At 57.9% G+C, this 27,089-nt stretch overlaps 1 protein-coding gene across 6 annotated transcripts; it reads left to right on the forward strand.

Annotated features, from left to right (window-relative positions):
* The first annotated feature begins 1,404 nt into the window (after window positions 1-1,404).
* POLD1 (DNA polymerase delta 1, catalytic subunit) lies at window positions 1,405-26,356 on the forward strand. 6 transcript variants are annotated; one of them, XM_079907640.1, is made up of 27 exons: window positions 1,405-1,522; window positions 10,008-10,210; window positions 10,573-10,686; window positions 12,695-12,841; window positions 12,927-13,052; window positions 13,123-13,291; window positions 13,382-13,463; window positions 13,540-13,669; window positions 14,202-14,368; window positions 14,629-14,733; window positions 16,053-16,193; window positions 16,273-16,383; window positions 16,711-16,902; window positions 17,000-17,088; window positions 17,157-17,273; window positions 17,458-17,571; window positions 17,885-18,032; window positions 21,550-21,645; window positions 21,762-21,899; window positions 22,997-23,265; window positions 23,501-23,653; window positions 23,794-23,896; window positions 24,706-24,838; window positions 24,927-25,040; window positions 25,354-25,406; window positions 25,481-25,578; window positions 26,185-26,356. In XM_079907640.1, the coding sequence occupies exons 2-27, from the start codon at window positions 10,009-10,011 to the stop codon at window positions 26,288-26,290; spliced, it is 3,417 nt and encodes a 1,138-aa protein (XP_079763766.1). In that variant the 5' UTR covers window positions 1,405-1,522; window position 10,008; the 3' UTR covers window positions 26,291-26,356. The 6 variants fall into 6 exon arrangements, with proteins under 6 accessions (XP_079763766.1, XP_079763764.1, XP_079763768.1 ...); XM_079907638.1 differs by lacking the exon at window positions 1,405-1,522 and adding an exon at window positions 1,759-1,950; XM_079907642.1 differs by lacking the exon at window positions 1,405-1,522 and adding an exon at window positions 1,759-1,950 and having other exon boundaries at window positions 22,997-23,172.
* The last annotated feature ends 733 nt before the right edge of the window (window positions 26,357-27,089 follow it).

Consider the following 27,089-nt stretch of genomic DNA (forward strand, 5'->3'; position numbering starts at 1 on the left):
CAGCTAAAAATAAATAAATAAATATAATGTAAAATGTATGGAGCATTTACTATGTGCCAAATACAATATTAGGCACTGGAAGCATCAGTGACCAAGATAAAGTCTCTCCTTGCAGCCACCGTGGGAAACAGTATGGAGGTTTCTCAAAAAACCAAAACTAGGGGTATTCCCTGGTGGTCCAGTGGTTAGGACTCTGAGGGCCCGGGTTCAATCTCTGGTCGGGGAACTAAGATCCCACAAGCCACGTGGCTCGGCCAAACAAAAACAAAACCAAAAGCAAAACTAAAACTAGTACTCATCACAGGATGCAGCAATCCCAGTCCTGGGTATATATCCAAAAAGAACAAAAACACTACTTCGAAAAGATACATGCACCTCAGTGTTCACAGCAGTATGATTTAAATTACAAGATACGGAAGCAACCTAAGTGTCCATCAGATGAATGGATAAAGAAGATGTGGCGTGTATATACACAATGGGATACTACTCAGCCATAAAAGAATGAAAGTTTGCTATTTGCCGCAACCTGGGTGGACTTGGAGGGCATTATGCTAAGTGAAATGAGAGAAAGACAAATACTGTATATTACTTATATGTGGAATCTGGATACAACAAAGTAGTGAATGTGACAAAAAGAAGCAGACTCACAGATAAAGAGAACAGGCTAGTGGTTACTGGTGGGGGGACAACAGGGGTGGGAGAGTGGGAGGTGAAAACTATCGGGTGTAAGATAGGCTCAAGGCTGTGTTGTACAACACGGGGAATATAGCCAGTATTTTGTAATAACTGTAAATGGAAAATAACCGCTAAAATATATATTAGGGAGTTCCCTGGTGGTCCTGTGGTTAGGACTCTGCGCTTTCATTTCCGGGGGCCATGTTTGATTTCTAGTCGGGTAACTAAGATCTCGCAAGCTGGGCAGCACGACCAAAAATAAAATTAAATTTAAAAAATAAATAAATAAAAAGATCAAGTCCCTCCTTGGAGTTGTCTACCAGTCAGGGCTGGTAACGGGGGGCTGAGCAAGGACTGCTAGAAGGTAAGGGAATAGGGGCTTTAATGGGGTCAGCACGGGGCAATGTGGGAGCTGGAAGAGGAAGTCCGGCAAGGCCTCACAAAAGGCCCAGATGAGTTCAAAGTAAGGAAGGGCAGTGGAGTTCTCCTAATGTCTCCTTCTCTTGCTCCATGCCTTGAGGGGACACCGAGGTGAGCTGGATGGACAGTCCTGGTCGAGGGTGAAGAGGGTGTTGCTTGGAGGGATGGGTTGGGTACTGAAAAACATTGTTTTTTTTAGAAGGGGGAGAGGGAACAGCAGAAGTGAGAGTAGTTACAGGAGACGGTCCCATCCCAAGCAGTGTGCCTCTCGCCTTACAGGTGTGCCCGCCCTGCGCTGAGTCCAGTTTATAGATGGGGAAACTGTGGCTGTGAGACAGGAGAACCGACCAGGCCAGGATCTGAGCGCGAACCGGCCAGCCTCTACGGAGAGGGAAAAGGTCTGGCTGCGCGAGCTGAAGAATGAACAGTGAGTGCCCAGGTGGTCCTACCGAGCAAGGCCTCGGCCAGGAGGCAGGTGGGGAAGCAGAGGAGGCGCGCCTAGCACCTTAGAACTGGCGGAGTCGTGGTGACGGCCAGGGCCCACCACCGCTGCGCGCGCTCCGAGAACACTGGGCGGCGACGCTTCGGCAAGGAGGGGGCGTGGCTTTGACCCGCATACGTCATAAGGGGCGTGGTTCGGCGAGGGTTCGTCTGCAAGGGGACTAGACCACAGCCCGCGTCTGAAAGAGGGGGCGTGGCCTGTGCCCCAGAGGTGGTGGAAACAGGGTGTGGCTTTCCCCTATTCGTGCGGTAGGGGCGTGGCCCGGCTCGGCGTGCCTCTACTCTGGGCATGCGCGCGCCGGAGTCAGGGGTCACGGCGGCGTGGGCTGTGGCGGGAAACGCCGTTTGAAGCGGGTGAGTTACGGGAGAAGGGGAATTGCAGGAAGTTCGGCCTGGCGGGGAAGGGGGCTTGAGGAGCTGGGCACGTGAGTCTGAGAGAGGGTTGTGAGGGGTCGCGTGGGGCGTGACGGCGAGAGGAATCCCCTTGGCTTGGGGGCGCGCGGAAGAGGGGCAGGGGCCTGTTGTGGGCGCGTGCACGGGGACGCGCGGGAAGATGAAGAGGGTGGGGCGCCCCTTCGGCATGCGGGGGGCGAGTGCGCTGGGCTCCGTGGACACACCCTGGAGGGTCTTTGGGGAGACCGGTTCCGGAGGCATTGGGGACTGAATGGTGCACGTGGGGGCATAGCGACATCTTTATTGAGTATTCTGTGCCAGGCACTGTTCTAGAAGCAGGAGCTACAACCGGAACAGGTTAGAAAAGGTCCCTGTCTCAGGGGGAGACAGACAGTAGACAAGTAATAAGTATAAACGATAACGCAATGCTTTCAAGCCTGTGATACGTTATCCCAAGTGAAGTAAAACAGAGTAGCCTGCTTCTTTAACTAGAGTGATCAGGAATCGTCTCTCTGGGGAAGTGACATTTGAGAGAGAAGTCAGCCACGTAAAGAACGATCCGGGCAGGGGGATCGTCCAGGGGAAAAGCCTCGAAGTAGGAAGGAACTTGGAGTGCTTGGAGCTGGAGGGAACAGGTGAGGCTGGAGACGGGAGAGAGAAGCAGATCCTGCAGGGCCTTGTAAGTCTCGGTGTGCGGTTAGCTTTTATTCTAGGTTCGATAGGGAGCCCGGGGGAGGTTTTAAACATCCCAGCAACGTGACCCTCCCCTGCGTTTTAAAAAAAAGTCCCTGGCGGCTGACTGAAGATAGGATTGTAGCAGGAGCAAGAGTGGAAGGAGGGAGGCCAGTTAGGAGGCAGGAGGGGACTGTAGGTGGCTCCGCCTGCAGTGCAGGTGGGGAGAATCCATCAGGCGTAGGTTGTGTTTGGGGTTTGAGCCCGCACGAGGGGATAGGGTAGGAAAGGGGAGCCCAAGATTACTGCGGTTTGAGCAGCAGGCTGGAGAGAGAAGGCTGAGGGGGAACAAGTTTGGGGGTGCCACCCTGAGGGCAGAGCTTAGGTGGAGTGAGTGGGCAGGGTGATGTCAGTGTGTCAGGTTCATGGCCACACCCACTCCAGGAACCTCTTGTTGCCTTTTCTCCCCCTACTTCCAGCACTTCCCCACCCAGGCCCCTTAGGTTCCTGTCCCATTCAGGGCCTTTGCCATGCCCTTCCCTCCTCCTGCAATGCTATTCCCTTTCTTCATTCCTTCAGCCAGCTGCTCGTGTGGCAGGGCCTTTGTTAGGCACTGGGGAGCCAGTGATAATTCAATTTGGCTGGGGGAAGGACAGGAAAGCTCAAGCCAGAGCGCTCTGAGCTATAAAGAGGTAGTGCTGGTCTTTGGGAGCCGAGAGAAGAAGGCCGGGGCTCAGTGCAGACTTGTGGAGTCGGTGACACTGGAGAGGAGTCTGAACTGACACAACTTGAAGTGGCCTGCGTTCCAGGCACCGTGCTGGGTGATGCTGGGGACCCAGAGAAGCATCAGCCCTGCCCTAGTCTCAAAGGTTCTCTGTCTGTTGAGGGAGTCAGACAAGCCCACATGGTCCCCAGCCTGTGACAAGGGCAGCGGGATTCAGAGAGGCTCAGAGGCAGGACAAGACCAAAGAGTGAAAAGTGTGTGGTTTTCTGGGGGGCAAGAGTGAATAGGTCCATCTGTCATTATTTAATCAATCCCTCAGCAGATGTGTGTGAGCCCGGATACGGGGGTGAGCAAGCTGATGAGCCTGTCCTCATTCTGTCTCCGCAACTGGGCAGAGGGCAGTTCACCCCCATACCTCTCCTGGCACACCTGGAGGCCGCAGTCTGGAGCGCTGGTTTCCGGTGGGGCTCAGGCGCCAACCTGCTTGGGTTTGAACCCTGGCTCTGCCCCTCTGAGCTAACTGTGCCGCCTTGGGCAGGTGGCTTCACCTCTCTGGGCCTCAGTTCCAGTCATTGTGTTGGAGGGTTAATAGCAGCACCACCCTCAGAAGTTTTGGTGAAAATTCTGTGAGTTCCTTCCTTCCTTCCTTCTGCATTCGGAAAATGTTTATTGGGCACGTACTCGGTCCCAGGCACTCTCCTGGGGACATGAGATATAGCAGGAAACAAAGATGAAATCCCTGCTCTCACAGCGTTTCCATTCTCCTCGTGGGGAACAGACAATACACAAAATAAATAAGCAGTGGTGCTCAGACTTGAGCAGCATCGGAGTCCCTGGAGGGCTCGATATACAGATTGCTGGGCCCCACCCCCAGAGGCCCTGGTTCAGTAGGCCTGGAATGGGGCCTGACAATCAGCATTCAGACAGGTTCCCACCAGAAGCTCATGCTGCAGGTCCAGGGCACCACACTTTGAGAACTCTTAAGACCTGCCACAGTGCACCAGACAGCGACAAAGACCAGCAAGAAAAGTAAAGCAAGGGAAGGGGTTGGAGAGTATCAGCATGGGGCAGGGGGCTGTATTTTTAAACAGGCCTCACTGAGTAGGGGACATTCGAGCAAATGAATACCTGAAGGAGGGGAGGAGGGAGCCATGGGAAGATCTGGGAAAGAGCATTTGCAGAGCAACGGGAACAGGTTGTGCAAAGGTCCTGGGACAGGACCAAGCCTGGAGTGTTTAAGGAACAGAGAGGAGGCAAGTGGCTGGAGTGAGCAAGGGAAAGAGGGCGGAGGTGGTGTCCGTGAAGGGTGGGGTGCAGTTGTGCAGGGTCTTGTGGGCCAAGATGAGGGCTTTGCTTTTAACTGTGCATGAGATGAGAGCCAGGGGCAGCATCCGAGCAGAGCAGGGAAGGGATGATCTGACACACTTGTATGGGATCCCTTTGGCTCCTGAGTGGAGAACACTGAGGGGGCAGGGTGCAAGGACGGAGATGGAGGTGGGGTGGGGGAAGAGGCTGTTCATTCATTCAACAGATATTTCTTTTTTTTATCATAGTCGTTTTATTTTAATTTTTTAATTCTTTCACAGGGGAATGGGAGCCCTGAAGACAAATTCCCCAGGTGTGGGGAAGGAGGCTTTATAAGCTGGTTCGGCTGGGAGAGGTCAGGAATCAGGGCTGTTGCAGTAGTCTGGGGGATAGGGGAGGTCTGAGGATGCTGATGGCAGGAAGCACCCTTTTTTTTTTGGCCTTGCGGTAGGGAATGTGGGATCTTAGTTCCCTGACCAGTGATGGAACCCGTGCCCACTGCGTTGGAAGTGCAGAGTCTTAACCGCTGGACCGCCGAGGAAGTCCCAACAGATATTTCTTGAGCGCCCTCTATGGTCCAAACGCTGTTATTGACACCTGTGATACTGCAGTGAAGGAAACTGCCTCCCTGCCCGCTAGGAGCTCATTTTCCAGCAGGGGGAGCCAGACAAGCAGCAATGCACAAAATAAAGCGGCCAACCATTTTAGGGAGCCAGAGGGACCAGACTGGGAGGCCGAGAAGCGGTGGGACTCCCGTCCGTTGGAAGGCAGAGCTGACGGGATTTGCAGATGGAGTGAGCGTGTGGTCTGAGGGGAAGAGAGAAGTTGGGGTGACTCCAAGGCTGGTGGCTTGATGGGAGCTGCCGCTTACCGAATCGGGGGAGATGGTGTGGTGCGAGGAGCACGGTTGTGGGGAGATCAGGAGCCCGGCTTTGGAGTCTGGGGTGCCTGAAGGGACCTGCTTACAGTGGGCAGTTGGATCTGTCAGTCTGGAGGCCGGGCTGAAATCTGGGCCGGAGACACAAAAGCGTAGAGGTGGCATTTAAAGCCGTGAGGTTGGGTGGGATGGGATGACAACCTCGAGGGAGTGAGTCACAGAGAAGCTGGTGTCTGACCCGAAGCAGACACTCATCGTAGTGTGTTACTGCTGGATTCGCTCGCTGTTCAGTATTTGCTACTGAAGCGTCGAGAAAGGAAGAAGCTCACAGCGTTTGCCAAACTCCAGCTCTGCGCCGGGGCCCCTGAGGGGGGACACCCAGGGGCCTCCTTCCTTCTAATGCTGCCTCGCCTGACAGTCCAGGACCCTAGATTTTGCTCCGGTGACAGCTGCCCTCCCATCGTACCCCCTGGCCACAGCCCAGTGACCCAGGGCTGCCATTCGGCCCCCTTCTACCTCCCTCTGCCAGGCCAGGTCTGGCCACTCCTCCAGGCTCCTGGAAACCCCTCAGCTTCCTCTGCTTCACCCGGGTTTCTCCCCCAGGTCCTGACTCTCCGCATCTCTCACAGTTACTTCAGAGGGCGCAAAAGGAGAGCTGGTTCAGATTCTTTCTCATACAAAACCCGCGTTTGCACGGTCATAGCAGCACTGTTCACAAGAGCCCAAAGGTGCAAACAACCCTCGTGGATGAAGTGGATGAACACAATGTGAGATAGCGACGCGGTGGGGAAATATTCAGGCATTAAAAGGAACGAAGCACTGATCCGTGCTACGTGGGTGGGCCTTGACAACATCACCCACAGGGAAAGAAGCCAGACACAAGACTGCATTTCTAGGAAATGCCCAGGATAGGCAAATCCATCTAGACAAAGTGGATCAGTGGTGCTTTTGGGGAGGGGGGGGGGATGGGCTGACTCCAGAGGGTCTCTTTGTGGGGTGTTGAACGCGTTCTAAAATGGACTGTGGTCGTGGTTGCACAAGTCTGAATATACTAAAAACCATTAAACTATACACTCGAAGTGCGTGAATCATATGGTATATGAATTAGCTCTTGGTCAAACTGTCTTCTCGCCCCAGGGAACCAGTGTTGCCAGTTTATTACCCATCCTGCCAGAACTATGCATGAAAAGCCAACATCTTTAGATATCTTCTCCCACCCACCTTGTGAAAATGTTATTTTTATTTTATGTGTCTCCCTCCAACTTTTTTTTTTTTTTTTTTTTAATTTATTTATGGCTGTGTTGGGTCTTTCTTTCTGTGCGAGGGCTTTCTCTAGTTGTGGCGAGCGGGGGCCACTCTTCATGGCGGTGCGCGGGCCTCTCACTATCGCGGCCTCTCTTGTTGTGGAGCACAGGCTCCAGACGCGCAGGCTCAGTAGTTGTGGCTCACGGGCCTAGTTGCTCCACAGCATGTGGGATCTTCCCAGACCAGGGCTCGAACCTGTGTCCCCTGCATTAGCAGGCAGATTCTCAACCACTGCGCCACCAGGGAAACCCTCCCTCCAACTTAATTTTGAAAAATTCCAAGCCTGCAGAGAAGTCCCAAGACAAGAACAATTAACACCCATGAACCCTTTGCCTGCATTTGCCAGTTGTGAGTGTGCTGCCTCATTTGCTTTATCTTGACACACGTACACTATTTTTTTGGCTGAACTATTTGCAAGTTGTAGTCATCATGATACTATAGGATAATTATAATCAGGCCATTTACCATGAGGCATACTGTAATCTCATAGGCAATCCTTATTCAATTTGCCTAGTTGTTCCAGTGATAGCCTTCAGAGCTATTTTTGTTTTTTTAATCCAAGATCTGACCTTGCATTTAGTTGTCATGACTATGTAGTCTCTCCTTTAATCTAAAACAGTTTCCTGGCCCTTTTTCCCCACTTCGTGACTTTGACAGTTTTTGAAGATTCCATCTTGCAGGCCAGTCTTGTCTTTGGTTTGATTGTTTTCTAATGATTAGAATCAGGATAAACATTTTCTTCATTTTCTTAGACACCTTTTATATATTTATATTTATATATATATATATATATATATATATATATATACACAAAAGTTCTCTTATGTACAACATTCTGCACTTTGCTTTCTCTACCTAACAATGGGTCTTTGAGAGTCCTCTGTCTCAGTACATAGAGAGCTTCCTCATTCCTTTATAGAGCTGCATAATATTCCATGGAACGGAATTCATGTAACTTATTTAAACAGTCCCCCAGGGGAGGACATTTAGGTGGTTTCCAGTCTTTTGCGACTGCAAACAATGCTGCCGGAAATAACCTTGTAAATGCAGGTTTTCATTATGTGATAGTGTATCTGTAGCATAAACCCCTAGACGTGGAATTGCAGCCTCCTCACTTTTATTGCTTTTACTTGAGGTGCTATTTACATATGGTGAAATGCACAGGTCTCAAGCGTACAGTTGGATGTACAGCACATTTCCATCACACCACAAAACAACCTCATGGCCCTTCCCGGTCAGTCTCTCCCACCCCAGAAGCAGCCTGATTTCTAGTACCATAGATGAGCTTAGTCTATTCTATAACTTTGTGTAAATGGCATCATACAGTATATACTGTTTTCTTAAATTGAGGTGAAATTAACCATTTTAAGGTGGGTAGTCAGTGGCATTTAGTGCATTTACAATTTTCTGCAGCCACCACCTCTGTCTAGTTTCAGAACATTTTCATCACCCCAAAAGTAACTCCCCATTTCCCCAGCATGTACTCCTGTGTCTGGCTTCTTTTATGCACTTTTTTGGTAACATCTTTATTGGAGTATAATTGCTTTACAATGGTGTGTTAGTTTCTGCTAATAACAAAGTGAGTCAGCTATACATATGCATATATCCCTGTATCTCTTCCCCTCCCTCTTGCATCTCCCTCCCACCCTCCCTGTCCACCCGTCTCTGCGGTCACAAAGCAAGGAGCTGATCTCCCTGTGCTATGTGGCTGCTTCTCATTAGCTGTCTATTTGAAATTCGGTCATCCTGTGAGTATATCAGCGGCCACCTCCTTTTTAATGCTGAGAAGTGTACCATTGTATGCCACCACCATTTGCCATAACACATCCCCAGTCAGCTCGGAATTTTTCCATGCTGTGTTTGTTAAGGTTTAGGCTAAGCTGCTATAATAAAGAAACACCAAGGCACAGTAGCCCAGGAAAGATGCAAGTTTATGTCTCCCCATAGCCATCCAAAGGTAGGCAGCTCTGCTCCAGAAGGTTGTCAAGGGCCCAGGTTCCTTCCATCTTGGAGCTCTGCATCCCCTTCAGTGTTGTCCTTGTCCCCGTGGTCAAGGTTGGCTCACTGCCGCCACATCCACGCTCCAGCCATGGGGAAGGGGGAAAAGGCTGGAAGGCAGGCTTTCTTTTCAGGCTGTCCCAGAAGCTGCACACCTCACATTCACCCCCATTCTGTGAGAAAGAACACGATCATGTGACTACCCCTTGCAATGCACCTTGGGAACTGTAGTCTGAGGCTGGACTGCCTGTGGCAGCTCCAAGGCAAGGGGTCTGTTGCAAAAAGGACTAAGGGGAGACTGGATGTGGGGGGATAGTTATAAGATCCAGAGGTGTTCCCTTGCACCTAGGGCAGCTGACCTGTCCCCTCCCCCACTCTCTCCCAGCTGGGTCTGGGTCTGCTCTTAGTTTTCATAATCCCCTCCGTCCTGGCCTGATGCTGGGAGAAGTGTACTTTTTACAACTTATTTTTCTAAATAAATAACTAATTTAAAATTTTTTCATTTTTAATAACTTTAAATTACAGGCCTGAAGGAGGCGCTTCCCAGCTGTTTGTAGGAGGAAGGCCTGGGCCAATGGGGAGAGGGGCAGGCGAGGGCATTGAGGACAGGGGCTTATGGGAAGGAAAGGGATGATCTGAGGACCACGTCTGTGATGAGAGAGGGTGGAGGGTGTGCAGGGCTGGTGCCAAGGGGTTGGCAAGGGGCAAGCAAACGAGGATAAAAATTACGTGGAGGGCTTGAGCATGTGAGGAAAGGGTTAAACTGAGCTGGGCATTGCTGATGATCGTTGGGCATCTGGAAGGTGCCAGCACCCCCCGAGCCTGTGGCGGGGGTTGGGGTGGGGAGAGTGTGGGGGGGTGTGTGGAGAGTCATGTTACTCTTTAGGCGCTCCAGAGACTGACTGATTGATTGATAGTTATTTTTTGGCTGCGCCACATGGCCTGTGGAATCTTAGTTCTCCAACCGGGGATTGAACCCGCACCCTCGGCAGTGAAAGCGCGGAGTCCTAACCGTTGGACCCAGGGAATTCCCCACTCTGGAGATTTTTTTTTTTTTAAAAGCTCACGGTCATGGTGGGTACATGGGAGGCCATGGAGAGGATGGGCACCCTCACCCTGCTCCAACTTGCCCCACAGGATGGATGGTAAGCGGCGACCAGGCCCAGGGCCTGGGGTGCCCCCAAAGCGGGCCCGTGGGGGCCTCTGGGATGAGGATGAGGCATATCGGCCATCGCAGTTCGAGGAGGAGCTGGCGCTGATGGAGGAGATGGAGGCAGAGCACAGGCTGCAGGAACAGGAGGAGGAGGAGCTGCAGTCGGCCCTGGAGGGGGCTGCGGACGGTGAGACCTAGAGCAGGAGCCCCTTGCACCCCACGCCTGTCATGCCTCTGAACCATGGAGCTGACCTGTAACCTCTGACTGCCAGCCCCTGGCTCACTTTGAGCTCCACAAGGGGCTGGCCTTTGACCCCATGTCAGTAGGCCACCTCTGTTTCCTGTCACTTCCAGTCTAACTTTGACCCTTGACTCCTGAATCTCTCTCGAGTTTCTGGCCTGATCCAGGCCATGACCTCCACCTGACTTTCTTTTCACAAGTCTGATGCCACCTGAGGGATCACTGGCAGGGCTGGGAAGGCACTTTGTACTTATTTCCGAAGCAGGACCACAACCCCATGGAGCCTTGCTTCCCTCTCCCGCGTCCAGGGCAGCTCTCCCCGACAGCCATAGATGCCCGGTGGCTTCGGCCCTCCCCACCCCACCTGGACCCCCAGACGGAGCCCCTCATCTTCCAGCAGTTGGAAATCGACCATTACGTGGGTGAGTTTGGGGGACAGAGGCCTGGTGGGTGGGAGGAGGGGCCCTGGGCTCCCGGGTGGAGGCTGGGTCAGGTCAGCCCCTCTGGCTCTGTGGGAGGAGATGGACACAGATAGTCCCCGCCCAGGTGACCAGGGCTGCGAGAGGGAGGGACAGGGCTGGGGTGGGGGCATCCTGGAGGAGGGGGGCATCTTCTAAATGAGGCCTGAAGGAGCTGGCTCCTCGCAGAGGGGAGAGGCGAGTGGTGTGGTATGCATTCATCCGTCCAGTGAGTCAGGAACAAATGAGTGTCTGCACTGAGGCAGCCCTGTTCCAGGCAGACCAGGTCCCTGCGCTCAGAGGCTCACGTTCTAGAAGGAGAGGCAGAATAAGAAAGGAAGTGGAGGGAATTCCCTGGCGGTCCAGTGGTTAGGACTCTGTGCTTTCACTGCCGAGGGCTCAGGTTCGGTTGCTGGTCGGGGAGCTAAGATCCCACAAGCCGCATGGTGCGGCCAGGAAAAAAAAAAAAAGGAAGCGGAACGTGAGGTGGTGGTGAGGGTAACCGAGGAGCATCGAGTAGGGCAGCGGTGCTGGACCTCGCGTCATGGAGGTGCAGGAAGGCCCTTCTGAGGAGGCAACAAGGAACTCTAGGGATGTCTGGGAAAGCGGGATTCCCGGCAGAGGGTCCTGAGGAGGGAGCAGGTCTGGTATGTTTAAGGAACAGCCAGGAGACCAGTGAGGCGGGAGCGAGGGGTGAAGATGAAGGTGGGAGGTCGCGGGAGATCCCGTTGGCCCACTGAGGACCTCGGGGCTCCATTCTGAGAAAGCTGGGGAGCCTTTGGGAATGGGGAGAGCCCCTCTAAGCCCTGACTTGTGTTTCGAAGACTCCCCTGTACGAGAATGAAACGACAAGCCACAGGCGGGGAGGAAACGTTTGCGGTCCATATGTCTGACAAAGGACCAGTGCTGCGAATAAAGAACATTCAGATCTCAAGAGAAAGAAAACAATCCAGTTCAAAAGTGGACAGAAAACTTGGACAATTCGCTAGAGGATCTACGATGGCAAATAAGCACATGAGATGATGTGCTGTGTCATCAGATATCAGGGAAATGCAAATGACAGCCACCGTGAGACGCAAACGCACAGCTGTGAGGAAAGCTAAGGTGAAATACACCAACGCCAGCAAGTGCAGACGAGGCTGCGCAGGGCCAGGAGCTCCCTGTGCTCGGTGGGGCCACAGTTCGGTGCAGCCGCTCTGGGAAACAACCTGGCAGTTTCCTACGGAGTCCAACCTACTCTTTTTTATTTTTCTGGTGGTAATTGAATTTTTGGTTTTTTCCCCAAGCTTTATTGAGATGTAAGAGTTAAACCTACTCTTACCATAGAATGTGGCAGTTCCACCCCTAGGTATTTACCCTAGAGAAACAAACACCTACATTCAAACAAAATCCATGGATGTTGATAGCTCTATTCATATCCACCCCAAACCAGGAACAATTCACATGTCCTGCAGCAGGTGAATGGGTAACATATCACACAGTGGTTCTCCACAACAAAAGGGAACAAACTTGACAAATGCAACGACATGGATGGATACCAGAGGTGCCATGCTGGGTGCAAGAAGCCAGACCTAGAGGGTTATGTACTGTTTGACTCCATTCTGTGGATGGCCTCAAAAAGACAAAATCAGGATGACCGAGAACAGACCAGCAGTGCCAGGGGGCGGGGTGGAAGCAGGTGTGATTACAAAGGGGCAGCTTGAGGGAGCCGTTTGGAGTGACGGGACCGTCTTGTACCCCAATTTGGTGGCGGTTACACGAATCTATCCCTAAGTTAGAGCTCGTAATGCTGCCCACACAAAGTTGATTCTACTTTTGAAATTTGCGAAAAAGGTGGGGTGCTCCCTCTAGCTGCGCAGTGGGAAAAGGACTGTAAGGAGGACAAGGGTAGACACGTAAACCAGGAGGGAGGCAGGCACACCTTTGAGGTGTCCGAGAGAGCAGCCCCTGCCTTACCCTATGACACCCCCAGGCCTAGCACGGCCCCTGCCTGGGGTGCCCCTGCCGTCCCAGGACTCCGTGCCGGTGATCCGCGCCTTCGGGGTCACCGATGAGGGCGTCTCTGTCTGCTGCCACATCCACGGCTTTGCGCCCTACTTCTACACCCCGGCACCCCCCGGTGAGTGGCCCCGACCCCGAAGACCCCTCCTCGCCCCTACCGCTTGGAGGCCCCCTGCACTTCTGACGGGCCCTCCCACACCCAGGGTTTGGGCCTGAGCACCTGAGTGACCTGCAGCGGGAGCTGAACACGGCCATCAGCCGGGACCAACGCGGGGGCAAGGAGCTCACGGGGCCGGCCGTGCTGGCCATGGAGCTGTGCTCCCGGCAGAGTGAGTGCTGCCCCAGGGGCCAGGTGGGTGGGGGTCCCTCCAGGCCGGTGCCAACCCGCTCCATCTGCAGGCATGTTTGGGTACCACGGGCACGGCCCCTCCCCGTTTCTGCGCATCACTCTGGCGCTGCCCCGCCTCGTGGCTCCCGCCCGCCGCGTCCTGGAGCAGGGCATCCGCGTTGCCGGCCTGGGCACCCCCAGCTTCGCGCCCTACGAGGCCAACGTTGACTTTGAGATCCGGTATGGCCCCCGCCTCGCTTCTCCAACCTTCGCCTCCTTCCCCTCACCCCCCAAGCCAGCCTCTGCCCACTGACCCTCGTCCCCCTGCAGGTTCATGGTGGACGCGGACATCGTTGGCTGCAACTGGCTGGAACTCCCGGCTGGGAAATACGTCCTGAGGCCGGAGGGGAAGGTGTGTGGGTCCCCGGGGTGGGGTGGGGGTCACAGAGCCGGGACCCTGCAGACACTGACCCACCTTGTCCCCACAGGCCACACTGTGTCAGCTGGAGGCAGACGTCCTGTGGTCGGATGTGGTCAGTCACCCACCAGAAGGGCAGTGGCAGCGAATCGCACCTCTGCGGGTGCTCAGTTTTGATATCGAGTGCGCGGGCCGCAAAGGTGTGTCCCCAGGGCCTGGGGGTCCTCCCTTCCTCCTTCCGGATGTTAGTGATATGCCAGTCTCACCCCGGGAGTCCCTGCATTTCTTAAGCTCACTCAGGGAGGAGGGAGTAGACACACAAGCAGACAGGTTATTCAAAGACTCGCAACGCAAAGGAGGAAGGTGATGGAGACAGACAGGACTGCTTCGGACAGGTGGGCAGGGGAGGCCTCGGGCGAGGGGCTAAGCTTCGTGAAGAGGGAGGGGCCGGGGAGAGCATTCCCTGCAGAGAGAGCAGCGAGTGCAGAGGCGCTGGGGCAGGTCGGCCCAGCCTGTGAGGGATGGGTAAGAGGGCCCAGTCTGTGAGGGATGGGTAAGAGGGCCCGGAGCTGCAGGCAGTGGGGAGCCAGGGTGGATTGTGCAGGCTCTGCAGGCAGTGGGGACAGAAAGGAGTGGGTGGGCCAGGTGAGATTAGAGGTACACCCACCCGATGTGTCACGAGGGAGCATCAGGGGTCAGGTCTCCGCCTCCCCCTCCTCCCTCCCCTTGCAGGCATCTTTCCGGAGCCTGAGCGGGACCCCGTGATCCAGATCTGCTCCCTGGGCCTGCGCTGGGGCGAGCCAGAGCCCTTCCTGCGCCTGGCGCTCACCCTACGGCCCTGCGCCCCCATCCTGGGCGCCAAGGTGCAGAGCTACGAGCGGGAGGAGGACCTGCTCCAGGTGGCTCTCGCTCCGTGCCCCCCAACCCCCATTTTCCTCAGCTCCCCACACTGCACCTCCCAGGCGCGAGGCCGTTTTCTGAGCCGTTTCCCCTGTGGATTCGTTATTTTCAGAAGCACCTTCCCAGTCTTTCTTCCACGGGTGGGAGGGCTCTTGGGCTGCTCTTGGGGGCTTCCAGAACATTCCAGGAGTGGGGAGGATCCATGGCAGGGGGTTGACCAGGATGACAGCCTGGGTGACCCGGTGTGCTCCTGCCTTAGGCCTGGTCCGCCTTCGTCCGCATCATCGACCCCGACGTGATCACTGGCTACAACATCCAGAACTTCGACCTTCCGTACCTTATCTCCCGGGCCCAGATCCTCAAGGTGTGGCGGGCGGGCGGGGGCGTGGGGCTGCCCTCAGACACCCCACCGAGGGCTCAGGCTGTGGGCGGCTGCCTCCCTGAAACCCCGGCTCTGGCCCCGTCCCTGCCCCGTTCAGAGCCCAGAAGGTTTCTGTGGCTTTTGCAGAGGCGAGGAAGCACTCGTGGTTAAGTCAGAAAAGGCTCGTGTATTTGGAGGGGCAGATTGAAGTGGGCAGGAGTGCAGCGCCTTGTTCTTCGGGCTTTAAAATATGTCAACAAAAAATAAGGAAAAAAGGGGGTGTCCTTGAAGTAGGTGGCAAAACCTTGATGCCTGAATCTGGTGTGGGCCTGGGGGGTCGTGTGAGCTTGCAGGGGCTGCCGTAGCAAAGCCCCACGGTTGTGTGTCGTCTCTCAGTGTGGAGGCTGGAAGGCCAGTCAAGGTGTCACAGGGTTGGTTCCTTCTGAGGCCTCTCTCGTAGCTGCCGGTCGCCTCAGGCATTGCTGGAGTGTACGTGGCGCTCTCCCTGACTCTCCCTCCTGTGCATGCCTCTGTGCTCCAATGTCCCCTTTTTCTAAGGACACAGTCATATTGGATCAGGGCCACCCTAATGACCTCAACTTAATTTGCTCACCTGCAAAGACCCAATTTCCAAATGAGGTCACATTCTGAGGTGCAGGAGTTAGGACTTCAGCGTCTTTTGGGGGGACCCAGTTCAACTCCTAACGGGGTATATATTGTATTATTTTCTTCCTTTTCTCTATGTTTGGCCAGTTTCATAATGGAAAAAGCAAACAAGCACACTTTAAGGCCCCCGGCAGCTCCAGGGAGAAGCCCACCCCTGTCGGCCTGGCGTCTATACTCCGGCCTCCGCTCCCTGCCTTGCCCTCCAGCCCCAGCCTCGTTGCTCCCAGCCCAGCTCAGGCCTCTCCTCCACACCTGGCCCCGGCTCACGCACTGTCGCCAGTGCAGACCTGGTGCTCCACACCGTGCCCTGCCGTCCTCCAGGCCTCCCAGCCCGAGCACCCGCTGCCTCCCCGTCAAGCTAGCACCATCCCCAAGTCTGCCCCTGCGCCCGCTCCCGCAGCCCTGGGCACCATCCTTGCCCCTTCACGCCCCAGCCCTCAGGCCCCTGACTCTCCCTGTCCCAGCCTCCCATCCGTGCCTGTCCAGCCACAGAGGGTCCTTCTGCCCCAGAGCTGCCCCTGCCCGCGGGGCTCCCAGCAGGAAGAGAGGGTGGCACCGCAGGGGGTGTCATGGGTTGTCTGGTTACCGTTGCTGTGGCTCGGCCGTGCGGATCCCACCGCCACAGCCCCCGCTCTCCCCGTGTGCTGTGCCCCCAGGTGCAGACCTTCCCCTTGCTGGGCCGTGTGTCCGGCCTCCGCTCCAGCATTCGGGATTCGTCCTTCCAGTCCAGGCAGACCGGCCGGCGGGACAGCAAAGTGGTCAGCATGGTGGGCCGCGTGCAGATGGACATGCTGCAGGTATGGCGGGCCGGGCGGGGGCCGCCCTCACAGGGCCGCTTCCCCGGGGCCGCCGCCCACCCGCTCCCGCTTGCTGCAGGTGCTGCTGCGGGAGTACAAGCTCCGGTCCTACACGCTCAATGCCGTGAGCTTCCACTTCCTAGGCGAGCAGAAGGAGGACGTGCAGCACAGCATCATCACTGACCTGCAGGTGCCCGCGCCGCCCGACCCGCTTCCCGCCGTCCCTTCTCTCCCCACCCTCCCGACCTCGGCCCTCGGCGCCTACCTACCTTCCTGGCCCGGGACATCCGCCTGCTCTCCTGACCGTCCCCTTTAGCTCCTACCTTCGACCTCTGATCTCGCCCCGCAGATGGGACCCCTGTCCCTACCCACTCCCGTGACCTCTGGCATGGCGACCTTTGTTCCGCTGCCCTGCCCCGACCTCTGGGCCTCACTAAGTCCTCAGGCTGTGCCCTTCTTTCCTCCTTCCTCCCACGCTGTCGCCTCCCTGTCCCCTAATGCCTGCCCCCGTCCCCAGAATGGGAACGACCAGACGCGCCGCCGCCTGGCCGTGTACTGCCTCAAGGACGCCTTCCTGCCCCTGCGGCTGCTGGAGCGCCTCATGGTGCTGGTGAATGCCATGGAGATGGCGCGCGTCACCGGCGTGCCCCTCAGCTACCTGCTCAGCCGTGGCCAGCAGGTCAAGGTCGTGTCCCAGCTGCTGCGGCAGGTCAGCGGGCGGAGCCCAGGGCGGGCCTGGCCACCACGCTCCCTGCTGAGGGGCCCTGCCCGCGCCCATCCACAGTTCCCGCCTTCTGCCCTCCCAGGCCATGCGCCAGGGGCTGCTGATGCCCGTGGTGAAGACGGAGGGCGGCGAGGACTACACGGGGGCCACGGTCATCGAGCCCCTGAAAGGGTAAGGCCCGGTGGCGGGGTTGGTGGGGACAGGGGGGCTCCCCGCCCTGACTCCTCCCGGCCCCCCAGGTACTATGATGTCCCAATCACCACCCTGGACTTCTCCTCGCTGTACCCGTCCATCATGATGGCCCACAACCTGTGCTACACCACGCTTCTACGGCCCGGGGCCGCCCAGAAACTGGGGTATGGTGGCCCCGCTCGCCACGTGTACCCCGAGACCACCCAGGGGCCGGCCTCAGCCTGGCTGGGGCTGGGGATCCAGAGCTAGTGGGGAGGGGAGGGGACTGGCAAGAGGTGGGGGGGTCCCGAGAGGGGATGGAGGAGGAGCCAGGGAGGCCAGGTGTCACCCCCACCACCTTCGGCCCAGCCTGACCGAGGATCAGTTCATCAAGACACCCACGGGGGACGAGTTTGTGAAGACGGCGGTGCGGAAGGGGCTGCTGCCCCAGATCCTGGAGAACCTGCTCGGCGCCCGGAAGAGGTGGGCTCTTGAGCCCGGCCGCCCACCCCTGCTCGTAGCTCAGCCTTGCTGAGGCGGCCTGGCGATCCCTGTCCGTCATGGGTGCACTGAGCTGCAGCTGTGCCTGCGCTAGAACAAGGCACCCCCGCGGGCAGCTCCCCCCAGCCCCTGTGCTGGGCGCCTCTGTGCGGCGTGCAGCCTGCACGAGCGAATGTGACACCCCTTTCTAGAAAGGCGCCCTGACCAGTGCCCAGGCCCGGGCCTCTCGTCTGCCCCTGAGGCCTGAAATGCCACCTGAACGGCCTTTGCCTCCCCCTTCTCCTTCTCCTCCCAGGGCCAAGGCCGAGCTGGCCAAGGAGACAGACCCCCTACGGCGGCAGGTCTTGGACGGGCGGCAGCTGGCACTGAAAGTGAGCGCCAACTCTGTGTACGGCTTCACTGGTGCCCAGGTGGGCAAGCTGCCATGCCTGGAGATCTCACAGGTGAGTGCACCGCGGCAGGTAGGGGACAGACAGCCACCCCTTAGGGAGAACCGGGGCTCAGTGTAGTAGAGGTCAGGGCCCAGATCGCCCCAACCCGCTGACCTTTTGGAGAGCGGGTGCTTGTGTGATTGGTTCATTCGTTGGTTCAGCAAACACTTGCTGACCGTTCACTGTAGGTTGGGCCTTGTGCCCTGTGGGTCCAGCAGGTGACACAGTGGATGAGAGTTCCTCCCCTGGTGCCCAGCCTTGCGGGGACACAGATGGTGACAGCAGTAGATGTGTATGGGAAAGCAGCTGGCGCTCTGCAGACAGATAAATTCCGGGAGGGCTGGGGTGGAGCAGGGCGGGGCGGGGGAGGCAGAGGCCGAGGGACTGAGGGAGGGAGGCAGCTTTGCTCATTCTTTTCACCTGTCACACAGTCACCTGACAGCCCCTATGTCCCTGGCAGTCTGCACCCCAGCCCACCTCCTCCCCTGGTCCACATGAGGGTGGGGGAGCAGAGAGCAGGTTCGCTCCCTCCTCCTGATGGGAGAGCAGGGCCGTGTTTCTGTGGGGGGGGGGGGCTGGGGCGGGGCTGGGGGCTCACCCAACGGCACGGTCAGGCTCTGGCAGTTAATTCGCGGTGTGTTCTTGGTCACAGTTGGAACAGGCACGAGGGTCCCCTGTCCCGTCCCTGTGTGAGGATCCCAGGGAAGATGCTTGGCCGGTGCTAGGGCAGTGCTCTGCTTTGAGAGGGAATGTGGGCATAAAAGCCCACTACCTCCCTCCCCGCCACAGCAGCATCCTAGGCCTGTTTACTCTGCTGTTCATACAGAAAAACAGACCCACGGCACGACCACAGAGCGCCTGAGTCTGAGGTTCTGCCACGCTGGGATCAGTGCCTCAGCTCATGGCCTAAGAGATTCTTAGAGAGGTCTTCTGTCTAGCTCCTTCCCCTGGGGTTTGGGTCCCTGCACATTCCAGACTTGGTTACCTCCAGCCACGGGGAGCTCCCTTCCTGAACATTGTGTCAGTCCTCACATGGCTGTGGGTGGAACACCTGGAAGAACTGGCAGTGGGTGGGCCTTATGCTGGGAGGGGCCTGTGCACACACACACCCACTTACAGTTCAGGGGCCCCCAAGCCCATCCTCAGATCCAGTGATTCACTAAAAGGGTTCCGAGAACTCAGAAAAGCTGTTATACTCATGGTTATGATTTATTACAGTGAAAGGATAGGGATTAAAACCAGCCAAGGGGGCTTCCCTAGTGGCGCAGTGGTTGAGAGTCCGTCTGCTGATGCAGGGGACACGGGTTCGTGCCCCGGTCCGGGAAGATCCCACATGCCGCGGAGCGGCTGGGCCCGTGAGCCATGGCCGCTGAGCCTGCGTGTCCGGAGCCTGTGCTCTGCAACGGGAGAGGCCACACAGTGAGAGGCCCGCGTACCGAAAAAAAAAAAAAAAAAAAAAAACCAGCCAAGGGAAAGGCACATGGGGCAGAGTCCAGGGGAGACCAGGTGGAAGCTTCCAGTTGCCTTTCCCAGGGTAGTCCTGCAGACAGCACTTATTCCTCCCGGCACTGATGTGTGACCATACACACGGTACTGCCCATTGGGGAAGCACCCCTGAGCCTTGGTGTCCTGGGTTTTTACTGGGGGTCAGGTGCATGGAGCGCCATGTGACTGACCTTAGTTACTCAGTCTCCAGTCCCTCCAGACGTCAAGCTGGATATCATGTGGCCCAAGGCCCCACCACAAATCACGTTAGCACAGATCACCTGATGTGACCCAAGGTCCCAGATGAACAAAGGCACTTGTCAGGCAGGACACGCCAAGGGCTTAGAGCAGCGGTGCCCAACCTTTTTGGCACCAGGGACCGGTTTCGTGGAAGACAGCTTTTCCATGCACCTTGCGGGGGGGGTGGTTTGGGGATGATTCAAGTGCATTGCATTTATTGTGCACTTTATTTCTATTCTTATTCCATTGGAATATATAATGAAACAATTACACAACTCACCGTAATGCAGAATCAGTGGGAGCCCTGAGCCTGTTTTCACTTGCCACTCACCGATAGGGTTTTGATATGAGTCTGCAAGCAACTGATTTATTTTGGTCTCTGTGCAGTCAGACCTCTCTGTTAATGATAATCTGTATTTGCAGCCACTCCCCAGCGCTAGCATCACCGTCTCAGCTCCACCTCAGGTCATCAGGCATTAGATTCTCACAAGGAGCACCAAGCTAGATCCCTCACATGCGCAGGTCACAGTAGGGTCCGCGCTCCTGTGTGAATCTAATGACGCCGCTGATCTGACAGGAGGCCGAGCTCAGGCAGTAACGTGAGCAAGGGTGGGGGGGGAGCAGCTGTAAATACAATCGAAGCTTTACTTGCTCGCCCACCTCCTGCTGCGTGGCCTGGTTTCTAACAGGCCACGGACAGGTACTGGTTCATGGCCGGGCGGTTGGGGACCCCTGGCTTAGAGGTTCCCTCCCAGGAGCCAGCCGAGAGCCAGGCCTCTCTTTGAGCGAGGTTAATCTTTTACAGTAGGCCACCCTTACTGCTCTTACTGGCCCTTCATAATCTCTGGGGGCATCTCCCATCCTCCTTGGTGGAAAGAATTGGATGTCTGGCTGTCAGGTTCCAGCCCCGAGGGGAGGCCAGGCAGGAGGGTGTGGCTTTGCTTCCCCTGGGGCTTCCTCATAGCAGCTGCTGCTTCCTGGCCTTGTCTCTCTGTCATTTCCCTCTCAGCCCCTTCCCTCTGTCTCCGATATGTCTCTGTTTCTTAGCCTATTTCCCTATTTCTGTCTCTCAAGCTTATGGGGGCAGCAGAGTGGAATAATAATAAAAAAAGAATACTGAGTCATTCCAGAAAGAAGTTAGAAAGAAAAAGGAACATAGAACAGGTGGGACAAATAGAAGACAGTTAGTTGGATGGTAGATTTAAGCTCAGATATAATCAGTAATTACACTAAACATAAGTGGCCTCAATGCTCTAGTTAAAGACAAAGGTTTTCTGGGCAGATCCAAACAAAAACAGAAGAGTCATGCCTGTTTCTCCTTAGTGTGTCCCTTCTCCTTCCCCAGCTTCAGTTTCCTTATTTGGAAAGGAATGGTCTTTCCATGGCCCTGGTACAGCACCCTACCTTTGGGGGGACATTTCTGATTGCCCAAGGATAGGGGGATGGGACCAGGAATGTCAGTGGTCCTGCACCACGGAGAGCTGCCTGCAGTGTCCGCAGATTCTCAGCACCTCCGTGGAGAGAAACACTGAGCTGATGGCCTCTTCTGGCTCCAGCCTTTCCACCACTGTTTGCTGCAGTCAGTTCCTCCTCTGTGCCCAGGGCTCTGGGCCAGGGACCTACTTCCAGCAGACCATTAAGGAGCAGCTCAGTAGCCGCATTTTGCAGATTTGGAAACAGGCCCAGAAGGGCAGTGGCTCATCCATACTCACAGCTGCAGAAAGCAGCAGAGGTGGGACCCTAAGCCTGTGTTCCCTGGGGACGGCCCCTGGGCCCTCACTCTGCCTGATTCTCTCTCTGACAGAGCGTCACTGGGTTCGGGCGCCAGATGATTGAGAGAACGAAGCAGCTCGTGGAGTCCAAGTACACGGTGGAGAATGGCTACAGTGCCAATGCCAAGGTCAGGGGCCTCCTGCCTGCCCACTGCTGGCCTGAGACAGGCCTGGGGCTGGTGTGGGAAGTGCAGGGGCAGCCAGCATCTCCCCAACCCTCTGGGTCACACGTGCCCCTCCCCAGGTGGTGTATGGCGACACTGACTCTGTCATGTGCCGATTTGGCGTCTCCTCTGTGGCTGAGGCCATGGCCCTGGGACGGGAGGCTGCGGACTGGGTGTCTGGCCACTTCCCCTCACCCATCCGGCTAGAGTTTGAGAAAGTAAGTGGGGGCCCCCCAGCGCTTGGAGTGGGCAGACGTGGGTCTTGCCAGTTTTGGGGGGGTCTCTGATTCTCAGGGTGCCTGCAAAGTTTGAGCGCATTTGGGTAGAGTTCTCCTACTGCATCAGCGTCCAGGAATGCCCATTGTTGCTTATGTCTCCATTTCGAGGTGTGCTGATCTGGGTGCCCTGGGTATCCTATTCTTTGAGTTCATCGGTCCCAGTTTTATTTATTTATTAAAAAAATTTTTTTTGCCCATGCTGTGCGGCATGCAGGATCTTAGTTCCCCAACCAGGGATCGAACCCGCACCCCCTGCTGTGGAAGCATGGTGTCTTAACCACAGGACTGCCAGCGAAGTCCCTTATTTTTAAAAAATTTATTTATTTAAAAACTCTTTTTCGTAAGCCCCAGTTTTGAGGTATTGTGTTGCCTGGATCCTCCTGAGTTTGGGGACCTTGGTTTTGGAAACCCCCAAAAGCCTTGGGCTTTGCTACGCAGAACGGTGTCTGTTTCCTAAAGGCCCCGTCGGTCTCGGAGCGTCTCTGGTGTTCAGGTGTTTTCAGGGGCTGTCCTGTGCAGCAGGGGCCCTGACGGGGCAACTCCTGGATCGGGGTACCGCTGTCCAATGCTCCCTGCCTCCCAGCGTGCGACAGGCTTGGGTCTGGGAGCCCTCACGCCGGATTCATCCCCCGCGTTCGAAGCTGGGGTCAGGCCTCGGGGTACACCTCTCAGATTTGGAGCCTGTCCCTGCCCCAGGGCTCACTCCCTGCCCTTAGTCTCCTGTCTTTGAGGGGGTGCTGCCTGGTCTCCCCCGTCTGCCTCTGGTCTGTTTCAGGCCCCCGTTTGGGGCTCTCCAGACTTCACCCCAGTGTCTGGATCTCGGGTTTTAGGGTCTAGCTTTATCCCAGCCCATTTCCGACTTGGGGTCCCTGGAGTGCTGAGGGTGTCCCCCTGAGCTGAGGTGCTGGGGTCTTAGGGTCCATCTTCCCGTGTCCCAGGGACCATCCCTGTCTGGCCCTGTCTGTTTCTGGGGAAGCCTCAGGATGGGGCACTGGCCCCCACAGCCTCAGGGGCTCTCAGCCGCGGGTTCCCCCCAGGTCTATTTCCCGTACCTGCTCATCAGCAAGAAGCGGTATGCGGGCCTGCTCTTCTCCTCCCGGTCTGACGCCCATGACCGCATGGACTGCAAGGGCCTGGAGGCCGTGCGCAGGGACAACTGCCCCCTAGTGGCCAACCTCGTCACCGCCTCTCTGCGCCGCCTGCTCATCGACCGGTGTGTGGAACCCGCGCCCGGACCTGGAGCCCGGCCTCTCTTCCCTCAGGCCCAGGAGCCCAGCCCCCAGCCCCTCCTCCCTTGGGGACACAGGTGTCAGGCCCAGCCCTTTGTCGGTGGCGGAGCTGTGGAAAGAGTGTGGGGTCGGACAGCTGCGGGTTCCGGCCCTGCCTCTGCCATTTGGCAGCCTGCGGCCGGGCAGGGCCCCTCCCCGCCCCTGGAGCGCATCCTGGTCCCCCAGCCTCAGGGCAGTGGAGGTGCCAGCCGGGCGGCCACAGCCACCGGTGACGCCCTGGTGACGCCCGTCCATCCGTCCGCCCCCCTGCAGAGACCCCGCGGGCGCCGTGGCGCATGCGCAGGACGTCATCTCCGACCTGCTGTGTAACCGCATCGACATCTCACAGCTGGTCATCACCAAGGAGCTGACCCGCGCAGCCGCAGACTACGCGGGCAAGCAGGCCCATGTGGAGCTGGCCGAGAGGTCAGCCCAGCGCGGTAGGGGGCGGGACCGGCCAGAAATAGCCCCTCTCCTTCCAGCTGGGCCCACCACTTCCTACCCCCCAGCTTGCCCCCACCGTCCCACCTGCCCTCACCCAGCCTGCCGCCCCGGTCTCCCCGCAGGATGAGGAAGCGGGACCCCGGGAGCGCGCCCAGCCTGGGTGACCGTGTCCCCTACGTGATCATCAGTGCCGCCAAGGGCGTGGCCGCCTACATGAAGTCCGAGGTCAGGCCCACCTGGGCTGCCCGCTCCCGCCCAGCTCTCCTCTGCTCTCACTTCTGCTTTCCAGGCCTGGCGGGGAGGGTGTTTCTCTCCGCAGGCCCCACGGGGCCTTGAGAACCGCCCCGCAACACACCCGGGGGAGTTGGCTCCACAGTGCTTTGCTCCGGGCCTCCCGGTACCCTCTGGAGAGGCCCTCCACCCCACCCCCCTTATTCTGACCCCTCCTGGCTCCATCCTGCAGAAGGGGGCCTAGCCTCACTGCACAGAGCGAGAGTGTCTGTCTCACCACCTGTTTCTGTGTCTCTTACTGACTCCTTGATCCTGGATCTTCAACTTGTAATTCTCTTGGATTCATACCCTCCCCTGTCCTACCTGGATGTCCAGTGACCTGTGACCCCACCCCCACCCCTTTGTCAGTCCCTAGTTCCTGTCCTGCTACCTCTTATCTTGGCTTCCAACCTTCAGCTCCAGCTCACATCCACCTTCACATCTCCTGTCCCCACCGTGAACTCTGACCCTTCCCTGGTGACCTGAGGGCTCCTACCTGTGGACCCTAGCATGGATCACAGGGCCCGCGGCCATCCCAGTCCGGGCCCAGTGACTGCCCCCCACCATTGCCCCCACTCATGGCTGGAAGACGCACAGCAGCTCCCGGTGCCCTTCACCCTGGCTGCCCGCTGTTGACCACAGCCCCTGCCCCCCTGCCTGGCAGGGACCGCAGCCCCTTATCCCTTCCCGGGCCCCTGTGTGTGTGGCTGCGGCCCCTCCACTCTGCCCCCCTGGTGAGACCACCCCGGCCCCTCTGCCCGCAGGACCCCCTCTTCGTGCTGGAGCACAGCCTGCCCATCGACACGCAGTACTACCTTGAGCAGCAGCTCGCCAAGCCTCTGCTGCGCATCTTCGAGCCCATCCTGGGCGAGGGCCGGGCCGAGGCCGTGCTGCTGCGTACGGGCGGGGGGCAGCCAGGGCAGGCGGGGTACCGGGGTGGGGGGTGGGGGAGGGCATCGGGCCCACCGCCTGCCTTCACACGCAGGCGGGGACCACACGCGCTGCAAGACAGTACTCACGGGCAAGGTGGGCGGCCTCCTGGCCTTCGCCAAACGCCAAAACTGCTGCATTGGCTGCCGCACTGTCCTCAGCCACCAGGGTGAGCACCGTCCCCGACCCCGTTCCCCTGCCCTCCCACCTCTGCCGTCACCCGAGGTCCCCGGCCCCGGCCCCACGGGCTGGCATGGCTACCTGGATAGGCCCCGGCCCCTGGGTGGGGGGCTCCTGTCTGCAGGCAGCCCCGCGAGGGTCCTGGGCCCCCCGCCCTGGGAGTTCCCCAGGGAGTTTTCTCCACACACTTGCTCCCTTGTTCTCTCATCGATGGGGACTTTCAGAAGCCGGGATGGGCAGCGGGCGGGGAAGGGGCAGGGGTGGGGCGGCCCAGGCTGACCTGCCCCCCTCCCCCACCCCAGGAGCCGTGTGCAAGTTCTGCGAAGCCCGGGGGTCGGAGCTGTATCAGAAGGAGGTGAGGGATCAGGGGAGGTGGGGAGGGGCAGCTGGGGGTGCGCAGGGCCGCCCACTCAGCCCTTCCATCCCCAGGTATCCCACCTGAACGCCCTGGAGGAGCGCTTCTCGCGCCTCTGGACCCAGTGCCAGCGCTGTCAGGGCAGCCTGCACGAGGACGTCATCTGCACCAGGTGGGCATGCCTGTTGGGCCCCAGCGCTGGACTGCCCAGGTTCCTCTGAGCTGCCGAGGCCTATGGACCAAAGCCCTGGCTCCGGGCTCTCAGGCTTCGGCGCCCCCCGCATCGCCGACCCTCGGCGTCCTGGCCTGCAAAACGGGCCAGTGCCCATCCCAGCCTTCTTGGGGTGGGGTTGGGGGCTGCTGAGTGGGGGGTGCTGGGCACCCAGTATCTGCCCAGGAAATGGGGAGACACACACACACACACACATACACACACACACACACACACACACACACATATACATACACACACACGGTCCTGGCCCCCTCCGCCAAGGCGGGGCCAGCCTTTCCCCAGGGAACAGGTGGGCGGGGCGGGTTCCCACGCCAGGTGCCAGGTGATATACGGCTGGTGGCCCAGCGCCTGAGTGAGCACCCGCTGTTATCGGCTCCCCCCATGCCCGCTGAGCAAACAGCCCATCGTGGGAGGGGAGGTGGGTGGGCAGCATACAGGGGCCAAAGTCCTGGGAACGGCCCCTGCCCCACCACTGGGCTGGGCAGTGGGACTCTGGTGTGCCCGGGCAGGGGCAGTGGCCCTGACCCCTGTCCTCACCCGCAGCCGGGACTGCCCCATCTTCTACATGCGCAAGAAGGTGCGGAAGGACCTGCAGGACCAGGAGCAGCTTCTGAGGCGCTTCGGGCCCCCCGGCCCCGAGGCCTGGTGACCTCTGACCTCGGCCGACTCCCCACAGGGGCCTTGTGGGGTGGGATGGGCGGAGAATTAATAAAGTTCAGGCCTTTTGTTACCCGGTGCTTTGTGGTCCCTGGGGGGTCGTGGTCCACTGTCATAAGCTCTGGCCCAAATGGGTTAGCTCCACTCAGTGGGATCCACTGACCCCCAGGAGGCCCTCACCGGACTCCCTCACCCTCCCTGCAAGCTCTCTGGGCCGGGTCTCACCCCCACCCCCACGAGCCCTCCCTCGAGGCCCAGTGAGCAGAGCATCTATGGGCACAAGCTCCTCTGGCCCGGCTGCCCCGCCCTCCAGGTGCTGACCTGTTTCCTCCAGGCCTGGGGCAGCCCCTGGCTTGGAGGCTCCCGCTCCCCGGAACGACCAGGGGGACCCCCCTCTCATGTCACACACCCACAATGTTTCCACATTGGGGTCTCCACCGGCTTCGGCCCTGGGTTTTTCTCAGGGACCCCAGCCCAACCCACGTCTACTCTGAGAGCCCAGGGCCCCCCCACCTCTGACACCCCCCAGTGCTCTCGTCAGCCGGCGGTCTCGGCGTGCCCCCAGTGCCTGGCAACCCACTCCCCTCTGGTTCCTGGGTCCAGAGCCTCCCCCCACCCCCCCTGCCCACAGGACCCCTTGACCCCTCCTTTACTTTTTCAGGGTCCCCCCAAATCTGGCTCCTCTCCCATCTCCACTCCTTAGGGTCAATCCCCCCATCCCAACCCTGGGGATCCCCAAATCCAGACAGACCCTGGGCCCACCCTCCCTGCCACGTGACCAAGGGGTTGTG

The sequence above is a fragment of the Stenella coeruleoalba genome, assembly GCF_951394435.1.
Source record: "Stenella coeruleoalba genome assembly, chromosome: 20".
Classification (NCBI taxonomy): Eukaryota; Metazoa; Chordata; class Mammalia; order Artiodactyla; family Delphinidae; genus Stenella; species Stenella coeruleoalba.

Coding starts and splice junctions, on each gene's coding strand:
- POLD1 (XM_079907640.1), top strand. CDS start 10,009: ATGGATGGTAAGCGGCGACCAGGCCCAGGGCCTGGGGTGCCCCCAAAG. Junction 16,903..16,999: donor TGTCCCAGCTGCTGCGGCAG/GTCAGCGGGCGG, acceptor CTGCCCTCCCAG/GCCATGCGCCAGGGGCTGCT. Junction 17,274..17,457: donor GGGGCCGCCCAGAAACTGGG/GTATGGTGGCCC, acceptor CCTTCGGCCCAG/CCTGACCGAGGATCAGTTCA.